Below are 16,724 nucleotides of genomic sequence, written 5' to 3'. Positions count from 1 at the left end.
TTCGCAAACAAATCTGAACGTTAATTAGACTGCAATTAAGGAATACCCACACCAGCGGTTTCTTCCTTGTAATTGGTGACCGTATGCAATAGAAACAACTGCCTTATTTGATCAGGCCATTCAGGACGTGTCTCGAATGACTGTGATTCGTGTACCAACAGTAAAACTGTACCTGAAAGAAACACACCCAATCACGAAACACATACGCTGCTACAGTGTTTTAACTATCAGCTAGTCTCGAAATCTTTCCGCGAAAAATACAAACCCTAGTTATACGGCACCAACAACCAGTTAGTATAGAAACCTGTAAAATTGTTATTTTCTGGCTCCAGGTTCGTTTCCACAAAAGTAGGCTATTAATAATCTAGTCGATATCATTGCTGCCACCTCTAGTCTTATAACCGGGTGGCAAGTGACTTGGTATCCTTTTCTTTTCTCATGTGTTATATTTAGGGGCATGTATTTTTTGCGGGAAAATCTGATCGCTCATCAGATAACAAAAAGGTATGTCTGTGCTAGCGAGTGTTATCTTGTAATTGACGGCCGTCTGCAAGAGAAGCCATTATTACCCTGTTTGGCCGGGACATTCAGACGCGTTTGCTTCCGCACTGGATGGCTATGATTGGTGTGCTGACAGTATACATATACCTGCAAGCAATAAACCCAGCCAACCACGAAACACAGACATCTTTTTCGCGAAAATAGGACGCGTCGAATACATTTTGATCCATCGACAAGGTTCAATTAAGTTTACAGACCTTTACAATCTAGACGTTTGCCCAGTTTTCACGTTCATTTCGGGGCATGTATTTTTCGCGGAAAGATTTCGAGACCAGCTGAGAGTTAAAAAAAAAAAAAAAAAAAAAATAGCAGCGTATGTGTTTCTTGATTGGGTGTGTTTCTTTCAGGTACAGTTTTACTGTTGGTACACGAATCACAGCCATTCTGAGAGGAAGCAAACACGTCCTGAATGGCTTGGTCAAATAAGGCAATTGTTTTTATTGCATACGGTCAACAATTACAACGAAGAAACCGCTGGTGTGGGTATACATTAATTGCAGTCTAATTAACGTTCAGATTTGTTTGCGAAAAATACATGGCCATAATCATCAGATAACTATCGATATATTAACGGTCAATATGAGCTGTAGGTATTAAAATTTGATTCCTACAACAATACCTACTCTTCTCTCAGGACAGGCGGTGGGGCTACTAGCAGTAGTATTATATTTAATAGTTTTTTTCAGACTATTAGCGTAGTTACGGAAGATGCACGTTTTACCAAAAAATATTAACTTTTTTAAAAAAATTATTTTGGTTTTTTGGTACTAATGCACGTCCATAAACATGTTATTTTTTAACTGTGTTTTTAACTGTGTGTATAACTGTGTTTGCGCCAGAGTGTTACTTGTCTCAACCGCGCTGTGAATTGACTCACCAGTTTCCCTAACAGACGGAAATGATGCTTGACGCTTGTGGGTCGGACGCGAGGCTCCATCTGCGTCATGGCCCGTCCGATCGACTGACACAAATTATATCTGTTTACACTTACAATCACGTAAAAGCGTTTGTTTGTAGCCTTCGAGTTGCCCTCGTTGTCTTTTGGCAGCGCGCTGTGGAATTATCTGCACACGGTCGCGCTAACCACGACGTGATGAAGGGTGACATTGTACTCTGCAAAAATGTTTACACGACTGAGTAGATACCCCGGTACCCGTGATGGCTAGAAAATTTCCTGTAACATTTCCAGACGTGCACACTTCCTGTAGTTGAAAGGCAATTACTCTAAATGAATACAAAATTAGTCACGTATCTCTTGCGGTTTTATTCGACATATATTACATTCATAACGACCTATAAGCGGAGCCCATGATTTTTTTTTAAAGAATTTGTATACAAGCCTCGGCTATAAAACATTAGATTTTGTATTTAGTTAACTAATATGTTTAATAACAAATTTTTAATTAGATGAAATAATACACAAATACTCCATGCCAAATTACTAAACTTAGTTTCATTAAATATGCTATAGTAGTTGTATAAGCATGATCATGTTAATATTTCACTGAGTATTATTACCACAAATACTCTCTGCAAGTATAAGTAAAGAATTAAAAAATATAACAAATTGTTTATAGTAATTATTTTACAAAATAATAATATGGGTTTAAATGTACTGCGTATAACATAAAAACTACAAAAAGATGTAAAATGTTTTCCAAAAATTTATTGGTAATCCAGAACAATTGTTAGTCTTTTGTTTGGACTCACCAATGTTTAGCTTAGTTTACAATGGCACGTGCGTTAAATATTTTTTTTTATACGACTCTGGCTTTAAGTTAAAGCAAAAGATGAGAGTATTGATGATAGCATTAGGGCCTATATCGGAGGTGTCGGACCATACAAAAAAAATTATACAGTCAGTGAAAGTAGAAGAGTTATTTATAAAATCAAATCAAGAGCTATAATGCAATAGAATGTCTTTAAATTAATTAATTTTTCGGGTACGGGCAGTTCTTTCTTGTCTTCTGTGACATTCAAGCTCTATTCCTTTGATTTATTACAAATAAATCCATTGAGGTTTTAAAATTGAGAGACAGTAGTATGTTTTGGTATGTCCTGCACCAGGCTTCAGGCTGTGGTGAGTGGTGCCGACCGAACTCTGACGTCACATCCATCTATGACGTCATGGCGGCCATCTTGTATGAGCATGATATTGACCTTTGAGATTGACCTTGACCCCGGCGGCCATATTGGATCAGCCATCTTTAAATCGAGTGCCCCACTCACTCATGATGAAATTTTCGTCACGGCCGCCATATCTTTTTTTTCTTTTCCGCTGGAGGCCGTCATCTTGGATACAGTCGACTTTGTTTCTGCTGTTTGTTCCTAGGGAGCGCCAGCATCGCTCTTGATTTTTTTTCTGTTCCACTGGAGGCTGCCATCTTGGATACCGTCCACTTTGTTTCTGCTGTTTGTTCCTAGAAAGCGCCAGCGTCGCTGTCTCATCGCATAAGGTCGATGTTCCATTACCTATCAGAGCTATTATAGTCCTTATCGACATATTAAATTTAATTTTTTATGCAAAATACATTGAAAGTGCTGTGATTCGAACCATCGCAGCTCTGACCTCTAGGTATGTTTACACGCCTTTAACCGCACGGCTGTGCTGAATTTTTTGGGGTTCAATTCATCATGTGTGGGGTTTTTTCCCCTTCTCTTAGTACATTTTTCTTTGTTTATTGAACATATTCCTGTTATGGAATATTATGTGGTATATATATCCTGTTGACAAAAGAAATTTTTGCTTAATTTGTGTTTTTTGTAGTTTTCTTCTACAGACATACATGTGCTTAGCAATGGCGTATGTCCAAAAGCTTACATCAAGTCATGCACTCCCATTGCACAAATCTTTCAAAAATAATGGAAATAAACATACACAACCATTAAATGAACTTTGGGTACTGTAACAGTTTAAACATAATACATGTTTTATACTATTACACGTAGAAATATTACACAACCACAATATTTAAAACACCGTATTCCCACTTTTGTTACAATTAAATTACAAATAATTAAATAGCGATGTCACTTTGATGTGCATATATATTAAAAAAATTTCAGTGTTTATGTACGCAAATAATCCCGATGATTTAATAAAGTTTCTGAGGGTTTCATTATATGAAATAAAACATTTATGCTCCTGCTTAACCCTGAGGTAAGCTATTACCAATAATTCTGTACTCAGGTTTACTGCAAGTTCCAAAAAAAAAGTTAAATTAAAATAATGCGAATATTTATAAATAAGTAAGCAAATCTCACAAAACCAGTGCTATCCAAATTCTTAGTCTTCACAAACTGATAGATTTTAGGTCAGTACTATTATTTCCTGAAATTCCAGCGATGCCAGTATGAAAATGTATCTTTTAATTTGACATCTCCAACACTATCATAGATTTAATACTTAATTAAAGATTTTGAAAACGCCAATTTGCAAACAGTTGTTTGAATAGCTTTCCAGTATTAGCTGCGCATATTAAGCACGGCAAAACAAAACCAAACCAATGGTGATATAAAAAAGTTAACTTTTCTGTGGCTTTTAAACCAAATAAATAAAACGTTTATACAATAACTTCATGCTTGTTAGCACACACATATTTTAACTAAACATACTCTTTTAATACATAAATTTTTTTTCAAAATAATTTTACCATCGACAGTGCAAACTCTAACATATTTTTTTACTAGTCTATATTTCTATATAATTATTGTATAGCGGGATTGTAAGTTTGTTTGCAGGAAATCAACTAAAAAATTGCCAGACTAGTTGTACAAATTATATTTCACTGTTATGAAATTACATAATTCATGCTGAACGATCAACATAAGAACACATAAATTTGTTCGTTACCGAGGTTGGATGTTACTGCACGTGTTAATGACACAAGAAACTACAATAAACTAGTGGAATAACATCATGTCAGTGTTAAGAAGACTGCAAGTATCCGCTCTACCACTCTGGTTCTGGGGTAGAGCGCCTGCCTTGTGACTTGTAGGACCCGGGTTCGCGCCCCGGCTCCTCCAAGGCGGATTGCCCAGACAAAATGGTGGCATTTTCTCTGGTAGGAATACAATCCCTTGTAACAAGTCAGGCTACCAAAGAAACGGTGGGTGGAACAGAAAAAAACCTGCCAGGTGGCTTCCAAATGGGGAGCCCGTTTCTTTTCTTGGGCTCCCCATGCGGTGGCCATTCCGGGGGTTTCTCCGGGGGAACGGAGTTTTGCAAAAATCTTCTTTTTTTTTTAAGTTTTGTAGCATTTTAGTAACTGCAGTTTTATCATTCCACCATGTTATAAATAAAGCTCAAACAAACATTTAAAACATTAAAAAATTTTTGCTTTTGAACATAATGTATTTTAATTAAGTCTGTATCAGTCAGTGAGTGGTTGTGTACCAATGTTGTGTGTTCAACCATTTATCGGTATATATTTTCTTGAAGTATTATTGACAGTTAAATTTTGTTATGTAGTATTTTAAAAGGTTTCGACGAAAAACTATTTATAGGCACATGAATAGTATTCCTAAAAATATTATTTCTGAAAAATCACATCGTTTGTAAAACACACACGTATTTTATGTGCGTGTGTGTACTAGTAGATATAACATCCAGATACGAATAAAATATTCTATTTATTTCAACATGAGCAAAGCCTTTGATACTTTCTAACACAATCTTATGATTAAAAAATTATAATTTTTGGCCTCGTCAAGCAATGCGTGGTATATATATGTTCTAATTATCTTACAAATGTACGTTTTTCTGTCATATTTGCAAATGCAATTTCATGGTATTAGGTGTTCCGCAAAGTAGTAGTTTATCTCAACTACTCTTTAATATTTAATAAATTATATTCCAACTGTAATCAGAATTGATCAAGAAAAGATGCTGATGAAAAAAATATAATTGGGAAATATGTTTGTGAATCTATTCAGCAAGATATTTCAGTTATCCAGATCTGATTTTCAAGTTAACAAACGTCTCTGAATTACGATAGGATTAATTGTATTACCTTTATTTTTAAAAAAAACTAATTTAATTAATCAGAATTATCACATAGTAAGTAATGACATTGAACGTGGTGTCCTCTTTTAAGACTTTCGAGTTATATTGGATACCAAGCTTTTTTTTCACCAACATGTAGATAATACTATTAGCAACACATGAAGATCTTTAGGTCTTATTAAATTTATAACTTTCTCTCCTTTAACAAATTTTAATTAAAATACGATTAAAAGTATTAATATTTAAAATTTCAGGCATTTTAATTATTTTGAATATGCTACATTCCTATATAAACTATTTGCATCAGATATATTCCTTTATTACCATTTTTGTTGGTTCAGACACATAATATCTCGATTTGAATTAAGAATTCCAACTTGCAATTACAGAATTATTGACACTTTAAAACCATTAGTAACTATAAAATGTCTAAAAAAATATAACTTTTTGAATAATCTAGAAACATTCATTGGTAAAAAAACTTAAGCAAAAAGTTATGTTAAACTTTTATAATCTACATATTTATTTTGTATACACTATTTTAGTTTCGGTTTAAAATTTTTGTGAAAACCAAAGCAACCAATTAGTTGATATGTATCAATGTATGTCATAATTAGTATATAGGTGCTATAAGGCACAAAATACTGAATTTCAATTTGATCTAACTGTTTTAATGAAGCAGAATAATATGTTAATATAAAAATACTTATTTTTGAAAGACTGCAAAGCCCACCAACATTCGATGTATGAGTCCATGTCTCCCCTAGAGCGTCTGTGCTGCTTAACCTTGTGCCTTCTACACTACACAAAATTATTTTCCTCGCATTTCAGGATCTTAAAAATACATTTTGTAGACTTTAAATAATTTAATATGGCTATTAATGGAACTTCATATCTGAAAACTCTACATAAGAAAAATGTAAATTTTATGAAGCTAGTTACATTACGATTTTACGAGTTAGGCAGTTTTCCCTTATTCCGTAGAATGTATAAGAAATTTTGGCAGAATTCCCCTTTGTCCTTTTATGTTATAGCAGTTTTCCATTACGGTACTTTTCCGTCGCCTCCATCAAAACAGGAGGAAAAGTGCCATAATGGAAAACTACAATTATTTATTCTTTTTTACAAATCGTCGTAATAAGAATACTGTGCTACTTCCTATAACACAATTTTGGAAACATTTGTTTCTACTAGTGCGCGATCTATGCAGTGATTTGTGATTGCAACTATGCCAGTCAGAAGCGTCATCTGTAGGCTGAAAAGTTAACCTGAGAAACAGCTAGAGGGTTGACAGCGCTACCTACCGAGTAGTCTATACACTTCGAGAGGAATGTTGCTGTACTTATTCCATGGAGTGTATAAGAAAATATGGCAGCCGTTATGGTACTTTTCTGCCTTTTTGGAAGAAGCCAGGCGGAATTATGCGATTGTGGTAGTTTTACAGTATGGCAGTCCAATGGGAACCTTAACAGCCAGTATTTGTGCAGGTACGGACTGGCATGGTGATGGTGAGCGATGGAAAAAGCCGGCCACAGCCAATGCGGTTGCAACTTTCTATGGAACTGCTTCGGCTGCAGAAAGAAGAACTGTCACCGGTGACACAAAACTTCAACCAGATTACACCTCTAGACTCAAGGGTAAATAACTGTGGGGCCTATGAAATTATCAAATTCTTATGGTCTTCATTTAAGCTTTTTGGCATGGGTCACTTTGCAGAGAAACAGGAGTGTTTGCGATTCTGAATTGGAAATTAAAAGTTTTCAACTTCAAAACCCTAAAAAAGTATCCTCTTGCAGATTTGTAACCATTCATTCTTTTGCACTTTATGTTAATGTTATAAAATAATTCAAAGTATCTATACTATGAATAGTTAAACTTAATAACAGGATGCATTTTAGAGATAGTCCAACAGAACTTGAAAACTATCCATTTCAGAATGTCGATCCTTTCGAATTTTTCTGCCGAAATTAATGCTCTTTTAAGGCTTAAAAACACGATTAGAATAGTTTTAATTAATGATGAATTATTTTTCTTTTTTGCTCAAAATAATATAAAAAGTAGCCACTGTATCATTTTTTACCTATAAATACTGGGCATGTTTAAGTCACCGCTTCCAAGATCGGCAACTATCCTTGTGACAATGTAGCTCTACTATAAATCATGAAATCTTTCAAATTCCCAAAAAGCGGCCCTGATGTTAGTGAGGACAGTGTGCATATAACTGATTCATCGGCTGCAAAGGGCAGATGTGAATTGAAACGAACTATTAGTTAAAAAAAAATAATGCATCAGCCAGAGTTTCCATCCGTTGCAATTGATATAATAGATTTTGGAATTAGTTTTTTTAGGTAATTTATATTATGTTAGCATTTTAATTAATTTTGAAAAAAAAATTAAGTAATTCTAAATGTATAGTTAAGATTATGTTAGTGAAGTGTTGTAGGTGAGCAAAATACGACAAATGTCCTCAAGGTAGAAGTACAAAAATGCTTGACAGATTGCACCCCAGTCCAGTCTGCAGATGCTGTATGAATGCCATTGCCAAGAACAGAGAGGTTATGTTGCCTGTTTTGTGTTGGGTTGTGTCATCGGTCACATGCTTTGCTACTTTCTGGCAAATATAAAATGTTAATTTGCTCTCTGAAAGTTAAGAAACGCTGTTAGTGTGAAATTACTTTTGCTTACTGTTAAATTTGAAAAAGGACAATTATTTTGTGATTCGAATGAAGTCAAGTAAAACTACAATATAGCAATGACGTATAAAGGCAAAATGCTGTTTATGTCATGGAGTCAGAATCACCCGACTGCAACAATGGATGCTGTTTGGAAATATGGTATGTTAAACTGATGAGCTTGTGAAGCATTCGGAATCCTAAGGTCAATATTAGAAAACCATATTGTACCAGTAAGTAAAAGCGAGATAAAAGATGGAAAGCCATTACCAACGGAAAGTCAATGATTATTAGAGACCCGTGAATTTCGCGGATTCAATGACCTCCAGGATAGACTCCAATATCTTCTACACACTCGGGCAAATGCCAACTGTTCATTGGCTGTTGACTTGTGAGTCGTCTCGATTGGGTGGCCTATGATTCGACATTTCTATGAGTGAGGGTCTCTAATTGGCCCTCAGTCCTCCAGATTAACAGAGAACCAATGACAGAAGCAGCACTAAGGTATAGTTATTTGAATTTTAGCATAACACGAAATGAATCCGGGAAATTCACGGGTCTCTAATGATTATATGCTAAAAATAACTGACTTGCTGATTTATTATGGCCTGTCATGCCGAAAGATATAAAAGAGCCATTTTCACATTCTGTAAAATTAAATTAATACACCTGCAGGGTTAGCTAAAAAAATGGCCAATGTTTTTCTAACAACGCATCCCAATAACACAACCAGGAATTAAAAAAAATTAAATCAAATCATGGCTCAGAAGTTAAACAGGCTTATTGTGGTTGAACACTTTAAAACGTTCCTGAGATTAATGCTAGAAATGAATGTTCTTCAAAAGCCACATTAAATTTATTACAGTGATGAAAAATATGAAAATATGTTCGTCATAATGGTAGACAATACGATAGCTGACAATCATTCGGTTAAATTTAGTGTGATCTAGCAGATTATAAGTGAAACATTTGGAAGTTGACAGTAGCATACTCGAGCATACTGCACCGCTAGTCAGCATGGCCCCTGGTAACAAATATTTCGATCAATCTCATATTGAAAACTCATATATACCATGGATCATGTCATATCTGAATTAGATAGGAAAATATCCAAAACAGATTGTTCTCAACTTTGACAGATCTGAGCGCAACTGTGCCATTAATGTCTTCTTCTGGGCCAGTTATAGGTATAGTGGTGAGTAGTGGTATTGGTATTATGTTCCTTCTGGGAAAGGGCTTGGGGCTGTGGACTATGTAGCCAGTCAGTGACCGGACGACCTCTAAATGACCTCGATCAGCAGAGGGGAGGGCGGATCGATTCTGGGCCGTTTGAAAATCGACACAAATGGATCCAGTCAGCTTCCGCACTTCTCCTAGGCAACTCACACAAATGGGTCAAGTCAGAGTGCCCTTCCTTCTCCTCAGAAACCGTCAGTGTCCCACCATTTCTTAGCCTGCAGCAGGCCGCCATATTGTTTTGGTCTGCTGTCAGTGGCCATCTTAGTTCCAAAGTTTAGATTTATGTTCGTCAGTGTGACCGATGAATTTTATTTTGTACAAAAATCTTGATTGTAGTGGCTCGGGATCGACCCGATGGATGCCAGCATGTCGAGGTTTGAATGCAGAAACCTTGGCCACTTTGTTTTTTAATTGTATTTTTTATTGTGGTTGTAGTTGTTGGTGTATTGGCAAGTGCTAAGAATATGATTTAGGCCGACACAATTCACATACATGTCTTACCCGGGATTCGAACCCAGAGCCCCTTCACCTGATTATTTGCCGACTAAGCTACGGAGGTTGACGCCACTAGGCTATAAGTTGGGAAATAAAGAAATATATAAGGAATTCAGACTCAAAAAGTGTGTCTCAGGAAACTTATTATAGTAGTGATATTTTGTAGGGAGCACCAATTTAGTTCTAACCATTGTTGGTAGTAATTTTAGGTAGTGTAGTAATTGAAGGTAGTGTATGACCAAGAGGAATTAAAGTACAGGAGAAGTGAACTGTTAAGTTAGCATTACATTTGTTATTATTTTGAGAATTATTATGTAATTTCTATCATTTCATTAATAATTTCAGTACGTCATATAACATAATATAGAGAAATAAATAATTTCCTTCATTATTATTTTTGTATATAAAATTTTTGTTAAAATAATTAACATTTTTTTATAATGTGTTTGGTGTACTGCCAAGTAAAGTAACAAACCTCGATGATATCTTCTGAATTTTTTTTTCATTTAAATATTTTATAATTTTTTCAATACCAAATTAAAAGTAAAGGCCAAATGTCATGAAGAAAGTTCGTTTTTCATTGTCACGCAATATGGCAGCCACTTGTATGTGCGTGCTAACAAACAACATTGACCAAATGTGGTGGCATAGCTCCTAGCTCTTAATCTCGGAGGAACAATTATGCCATACTTATGTAATTCTCCACTTGTCTGTTTCAGGAACGCATGGTTAGTGTAACAAGGCAGAAAATGGGTGGACTAGGGCTAAGTATAAAAGGTGGAGCTGAACATAAAATTCCCGTCTTGATTTCTAGGATATTTAAGAATCAAGCAGCAGCTCAGACTTGTCAACTATTTGTGGGAGATGCTATAATAAAAGGTAAATGTTTCAGACTAACTGAAATATTGCATTGTGATTTACATGAAATTGTTTCATTGTGTCCCAAAATAATCTCCGCAAGGTTGCGCAGCGATAAGACACTAGACAAGCTTTAAGAAGACTCATGTTCTAATCCCAGTTCGGCTATATTGAATAAGATTTTCCCTAGTTTCCCGAAATCATTTCAAGTAAATGCTCGGATGATTTTGGGCATGAACAACTTTTTACTTAATATCCCTGGTCAGTTTAGTATGTTCCAGTCTCTAATATATCTTGTCAGTGTAGTATGTTCCAGTCTCTAATATATCTGGTCAGTGTAGTATGATCCCCTCTTTAGTATCCCTAGTCATTGTAGTATGTTCCCGTCTCTATTGTACCTGATCATTGTAGTATGCTTTCTTCTCTAATATCCCTGGTCAGCGTAGAATGTTCCCCTCTTTAGTATCCCTAGTCAGTGTACTATGTTCCTATCTCTGATATCCCTGGTCAATGTAGTATGTTCTCGTCACTAATATCCCTGGCCAGTGAAGTATGTTCCTGTCTCTAATATCCCTGGTCAGTGTGTAATGTACCCGTCTCTAACATACCTGGTAATTGTAGTATGTCCCGTCTCTAATATCCCTGGTCAATGTAGAGTAATCCCGTCTTTAATATCCCTGGTCATTGTGGTATGTAAGTAGTAGGAAATAGTATGTTCAACACTAGGTGGAGGATCGAGGATCCGTCCACCATATTGGATGATAGTTAACTCAATGACCATATTAAATGACGTGGATCTCGGTGACCATCTTGGATGAGCTTCACCCCATCAGTCAACACATTCGAGGACTCCTGATCGTTTCACTTTGCATTATGGCCATTACCATCAAGCACTTATTACTGTCAAACAACACACGCCTGTTCTGCTAGCTGGACGGAACGAAACTGAGAGTGAAAATGAATTGTAACCAGGTAAACATACCTCTCTTCCCTCCTTATACATTGACCATCTCACTTGCCAGATAAATATAATGTTTATTTCTTCTGTCTGTTACTAGTGTGCGCCAGCTTCACACTGTCTCGTGTACGCAAGATCAATCTTCCATTACATACCAGTGTTGTTACAACCCTTAATGGAATATTTATAGAATTTTTTATGTAATATTACATAGGAATCAGGTGATTCGAACCATTACATGTCAAAACTTTGGTATGGAAAACTTATGTCTTTTTTTGACCACACGGCCAATGAGACATATACCAGACTATAAAATAAATTAGGTTTATTAAAAATATCTCATATTCGGCCTTGTAAACTTTAATAAGGAGAATTAGTGGCAGCACCTGTTTGAGGTTGAACCGCCATCTTTGTTTTAAATACTTGTTACTAGAAACATTAGTGTCGGATATTGTACAAGTCGTCCACCAGAGTGCACAACCGAAATATGTGATTTTAATGCTTGCTAGTGTCAATTATTAGACACATCGTCTGCTGGATTGCGCTGCCAATATGTAAGTATAATTTTAACCCCCTAAATTGTAATAGCGTCACTCACCTGATCATAGCATCCACCATCTTGTCGGCCATATTGGCCACTATTGTGAAAATGAGTCATTATAAACCAAAACTTTCGGAAAACTCATAACTGTATTAAAAACTTCATCAATTAATTAATACATTTATTGATTTAATCGATTCCTCTCCTGGGTTTAATCCTTGGTTAGAGCAACAAGATTTTTAGCCTAAAAATAATTATTTAAATTTATAATTAGTAGTATAATGTTGGCCGGTCCAGTGCCTCGGTTCTGGGTGTGGAGGCGGAGACACTGTCCGCCATCTTGGATTGTGATATCACGACGGCCATTGTTTATGTAAAATTCCTCAAAAATCCTCCAAAAATTATTCAAAATTCCAAAAATTTCCTTATTTCGAGGGAAAATTTTCCGTTTTTAGAGAAAATTTTCCATTTTTCCATCAAAAATTCAAAATTTCGGAATTCGAAATGACTCAAAAGAATTTTGCCTTTGAAAGAACCAAAATTCCCCATAGCGCCTTAAATTCCCCGTCGTCTAGACCTTGACCATAAAATTGAAATTCTTTAATTTTTGACCAAAAAATTACGAAAAAATTCCAAAAAATATGAAATAATTGCTTACTTCAAATGTTTAGTTACACAATCCATCCCACTAAGTTCAATTCCTGGCGAGAGTAAACATGTAATTTATGTATAAAAATAAATTATTATTAATTACAATTTAAATAAAAGTTCAATAAAAAATTGCTTCCATCACACCCGTCATCTTGGATTCTAGAAACGTTGCAATTGTTACGCCCACCATCTTGAAAATCCGTAATTTTTCTGCTAGAAAATCGGGAAAAAAATTAAAATCAATAAAAAATAATTAATAAAATTTTAATAAAACATTAAGTCATCTTAAATTAAGACTTTTCGTTACTGCCACCGTTAACAAATTCTGTAATTATTATTAAATTTTAACGGGAAAACTTTTAAAATAAAAAAATTAATTTGATTAAATTTTAATAACACATCGTACTTTAATAGTGGAATCCTTGGTTCGAACCTGGCGAGGGTGACAGATTAAAAATTATGATGGATCCTTCCTCCACACAAGTTACCGGCAGACTGACCTCCAAACACTAAAGCTAAGGCAGGTATTACGTCAGTCAGTATGACATCATGACAGCCATATTGTTTTCGCCTGCTGGAGACCGCCATCTTGGATCCTACATATTGTTTTCGTTTGCTGGAGTGTGCTACCAGCATATAAGATTAAATTTTTACCGCTAGAGTGAAGGAATTTTTTATTACTGTGACGTCCTCAATGTTGTCATTTGGGTGTTACCTTGAAATTCTCTAATTATTAAACTATAAAATAGGAAAAAAAAATTCCAGAAATCATTTAAAAAATCACTTGTTAAAATAATGATTGATTCGATTGATTTCTGTACTTAGTTCAATCCTTGCTTGATGGAATAATGAAAGATACCAAAAAATGCCAGGTTCGAAAAAAAAAATTACAAATAAACAATTTACTACAGACATTCTCCAAGTACAATAACAAACAAAATACTAACGTTTATCCTTGTCTACAGTCTTCTTAGAAGGCGAAGCGAGTCCTTTGCATGCCTAGAAGTGTGGTTTCAGCGCATTTATAAATATAAGTCTGAGCCGGCATCCCGACGTAATGACTTGGATTTTGAAGTGCCCGCCGCGGGACTGCTGATTTCCCCTCCTCTAGGTCCGATTTTCCTTCCTTTCCCCTCCTGAATTGGACCTGTCCACGCTGCGCATGCGCTGACGTCATTACGAGGCTATATAAAGACGTAAATTTGGTTAACTCGGTCATCTTCGGCGTACTTTTGAATTGATATGTTGTAGATCAACCTGGTCGCTAAGTACAGGCGGGTGCGTGGGCAGCACTCAGCGTAAGTTATGATTGATTTTTTCTTTCAGATCATGCAGGGTTGTACAGTTGCTTGCCTTGTATGAAACTAGCGTCGTGAGGGTTTCATCGCTGGTTTCAAGTCGATTAACCAGCTACGTCCAGTCGGTGACTATGCACATCAGTCGGTTGGCCAGACACGCACGACCAGTCGGTTTGTTAGGCTAACACCTCAAGTCGGTGGCAATTTACGCCTAGTCGGTTGTTAGGCATGTCTATTCAGGCACACACGTTCAGGCTAAGACGTTAAGTTGATGGCAAGGTACGCCCAGGAGCAGGGCCGCAACTAGGGGGGAGCATGCGGGGCATACGCCCCGGGCGCAAAGCTGTGGGGGCGCCGAAATCGCTTGCATTGTAATTCCTACTGCAACTGGTAACTGGTAAAACGTTTTTTAACTTGCATGCCAGGAATGTCTAATCTGATTTACAATATAACGTCTCAATATATTTAATGAACAAGTCTAGTGATTATACGGATTACTTTATGGACATAGTGGGTTCATGCATGGAAGTTACAGTAGCACAGAAACTGTTACATGTAGGTATGGAAAATGCTTAAATAGCACCATTTTTCCGTGGGAGGGCCCCGGACCCCACACATTTTTTTGGTGTGGTATGTGCAAAAAAAGAGGGGGGGGGGAGGGCATGAATCCATTCATGCCCCGGGGGCCAGAGACTCTAGTTGCGGCCCTGCCCAGGAGGCAGTGAGGAACCATGTCCAGTAGGTGGCCAGCCACATCCAGTTGGTAGGTAGGTGGTCAAACGCATCCAACCAGTAGCCAAGAGATATTTTTCTTCAATACTCGGCGAACGCTTAAAACAGTTCATGTACAAAATCATGCGCATAGGCCAAGCGCCTCCGAACTACGAGGCCAGGTCATGTATACAGGTTCGAATAAGTCATACTTTTATATATTGTCGCGGGTTGAAATTTTGCAGGGTTGTTGAAATCAAATTTAGGGACTTTACTGACGGGACTCTGGGCTGGCTGCTCTGTTCACTCGTCAGCGCAAGTGGCGTGACCATGTAATTGGGGCACGGGGCCGGCGCGGCGCGCTGCGGGCTTGCAGAATTTTGTTTGTTTGTTTGGCCGCGCGCTGGCGCAGCCACGGGCCGCAGTTACTGGGGCGCGCTGTCGTAACAAGCCGCGCGGTGTGGCCTGCACATCGGGGTAGAGGGGGGGTAGTCTTCCCAGATGTTCTAGTTAGTTGTTTAGTAAATTTGACTTCAATAACGAGCTTTTGTTATGGTAGGCGCGGCAGGGCGCGCGAATTTAAGCGCAAGTGAGTGGTGACTCGGGGCTCACTCAGGCGGAGGCTATGCGTCTCACCTGTGGTCACGAGTTGTTAGTTCGTTCGTGATGTAGGAATTCAAGCTTTCGGGCGGAAGCTATGGTCGACGCCAGAGGCCACGAGTCGTTTAATTTAAGTTAGGTCATAATGTAGTCGTCAAGCTTTCGGGCGGAGGCTATGGCCCTCGTCAGGGGTCACGCGTCATAGTTTTTAAAATGTAATGTTCGTTCGGGATTTCAAGGGCAGGAGAGGCCCCTACGTTATTTTTTTAAAGTAATCGATCAAGAAAGGCTTTTCGGAAAATGTGAGTATGGACTTATCTTTGTTTTAATTTTAAGTATTAATTATGATTTGAGGTATTCGGAAGGACTAGGGAAGTGTTTAGTGAAGTTCTCTCATTCTCTCTCTTGTAAGGTCGTTCGTTCAATCGTTAAGGAAGTAAAGAGATTATTGTTTTAAATTGTAATCCCGCTATTTAAATGTTCTTTAAAATGATGTTGAGTATTTGACTTTAAGAATAAAATAATTTTAATTAAGTATTATGTTATTTTGCAAAATCTCCTTAGTTCAGCTCTCACCAGACATCCTGTACGGGATGACGAACCTATGATCCTAGGTACAGTAAAGTATTTTATGAAGTTAAGACTAGTTGATGCCAAGCGAGTTGTTTCTATGTAAAGAGCTACGATTCTCTCCCCCCTCTGAAAGTGGATCGTGACAGAAATGGCGGTGGCACCGGCTAGGTGCACGTGACAGAAATGGTGGAGGCGCCGGGTAGGTTCTATTTCTGGAGAGAGAGAGAGGTAGATTTTTATGTTTATTATTAAGTTAGTTTCAGCTTCTGATAGCAGGTTATTAAGAGTTTACTTGAGGAGAGGATTACGGAATTTAATCTAAGTGGAGGAAGTCTTTGAGATTTTTTTTTTGACGTAACAGATGATTATTTGAGTATACTTGTAAGGATAAAGTTTATAGTGATAAGTTGTTTTAAGTCGTTGAATTTATTGTAGATTTATATCGGGGATTATTACGTGAGGAGAATACGTTATAAGTTAAATGCTTATTAGAGATAATGCAAGTGGTTTAATTTAATTGAAGTTCATTTTAAGATTGTAGGTTAAGAGAATTATAATTTAA

At 36.8% G+C, this 16,724-nt stretch overlaps 2 protein-coding genes across 2 annotated transcripts in view; one reads left to right on the top strand and one right to left on the bottom strand.

Annotated features, from left to right (window-relative positions):
• LOC134529765 (putative tricarboxylate transport protein, mitochondrial) overlaps positions 1-1,499 on the bottom strand; it is a 54,995-nt gene extending 53,496 nt beyond the window's left edge. The window contains exon 1 of the mRNA XM_063364179.1: positions 1,439-1,499. The gene's annotated coding sequence lies outside the window, so the exon portion shown is untranslated. The remainder of the gene's footprint in view (positions 1-1,438) is intronic.
• The window catches only part of LOC134529764 (gamma-2-syntrophin), a 73,205-nt gene that overhangs the window by 1,016 nt on the left and 55,465 nt on the right, over positions 1-16,724 (top strand). Inside the window, exons 2-3 of the mRNA XM_063364178.1 lie at positions 7,054-7,203; positions 10,692-10,851. Coding sequence (XP_063220248.1) covers positions 7,054-7,203; positions 10,692-10,851 — 310 coding nt within the window. The remainder of the gene's footprint in view (positions 1-7,053; positions 7,204-10,691; positions 10,852-16,724) is intronic.

This window comes from Bacillus rossius, chromosome 2, assembly GCF_032445375.1.
Source record: "Bacillus rossius redtenbacheri isolate Brsri chromosome 2, Brsri_v3, whole genome shotgun sequence".
NCBI lineage: Eukaryota > Metazoa > Arthropoda > Insecta > Phasmatodea > Bacillidae > Bacillus > Bacillus rossius.
Note: the sequence above shows the minus strand (reverse complement) of the source record. Positions and strands in the feature narration are given on the sequence as shown.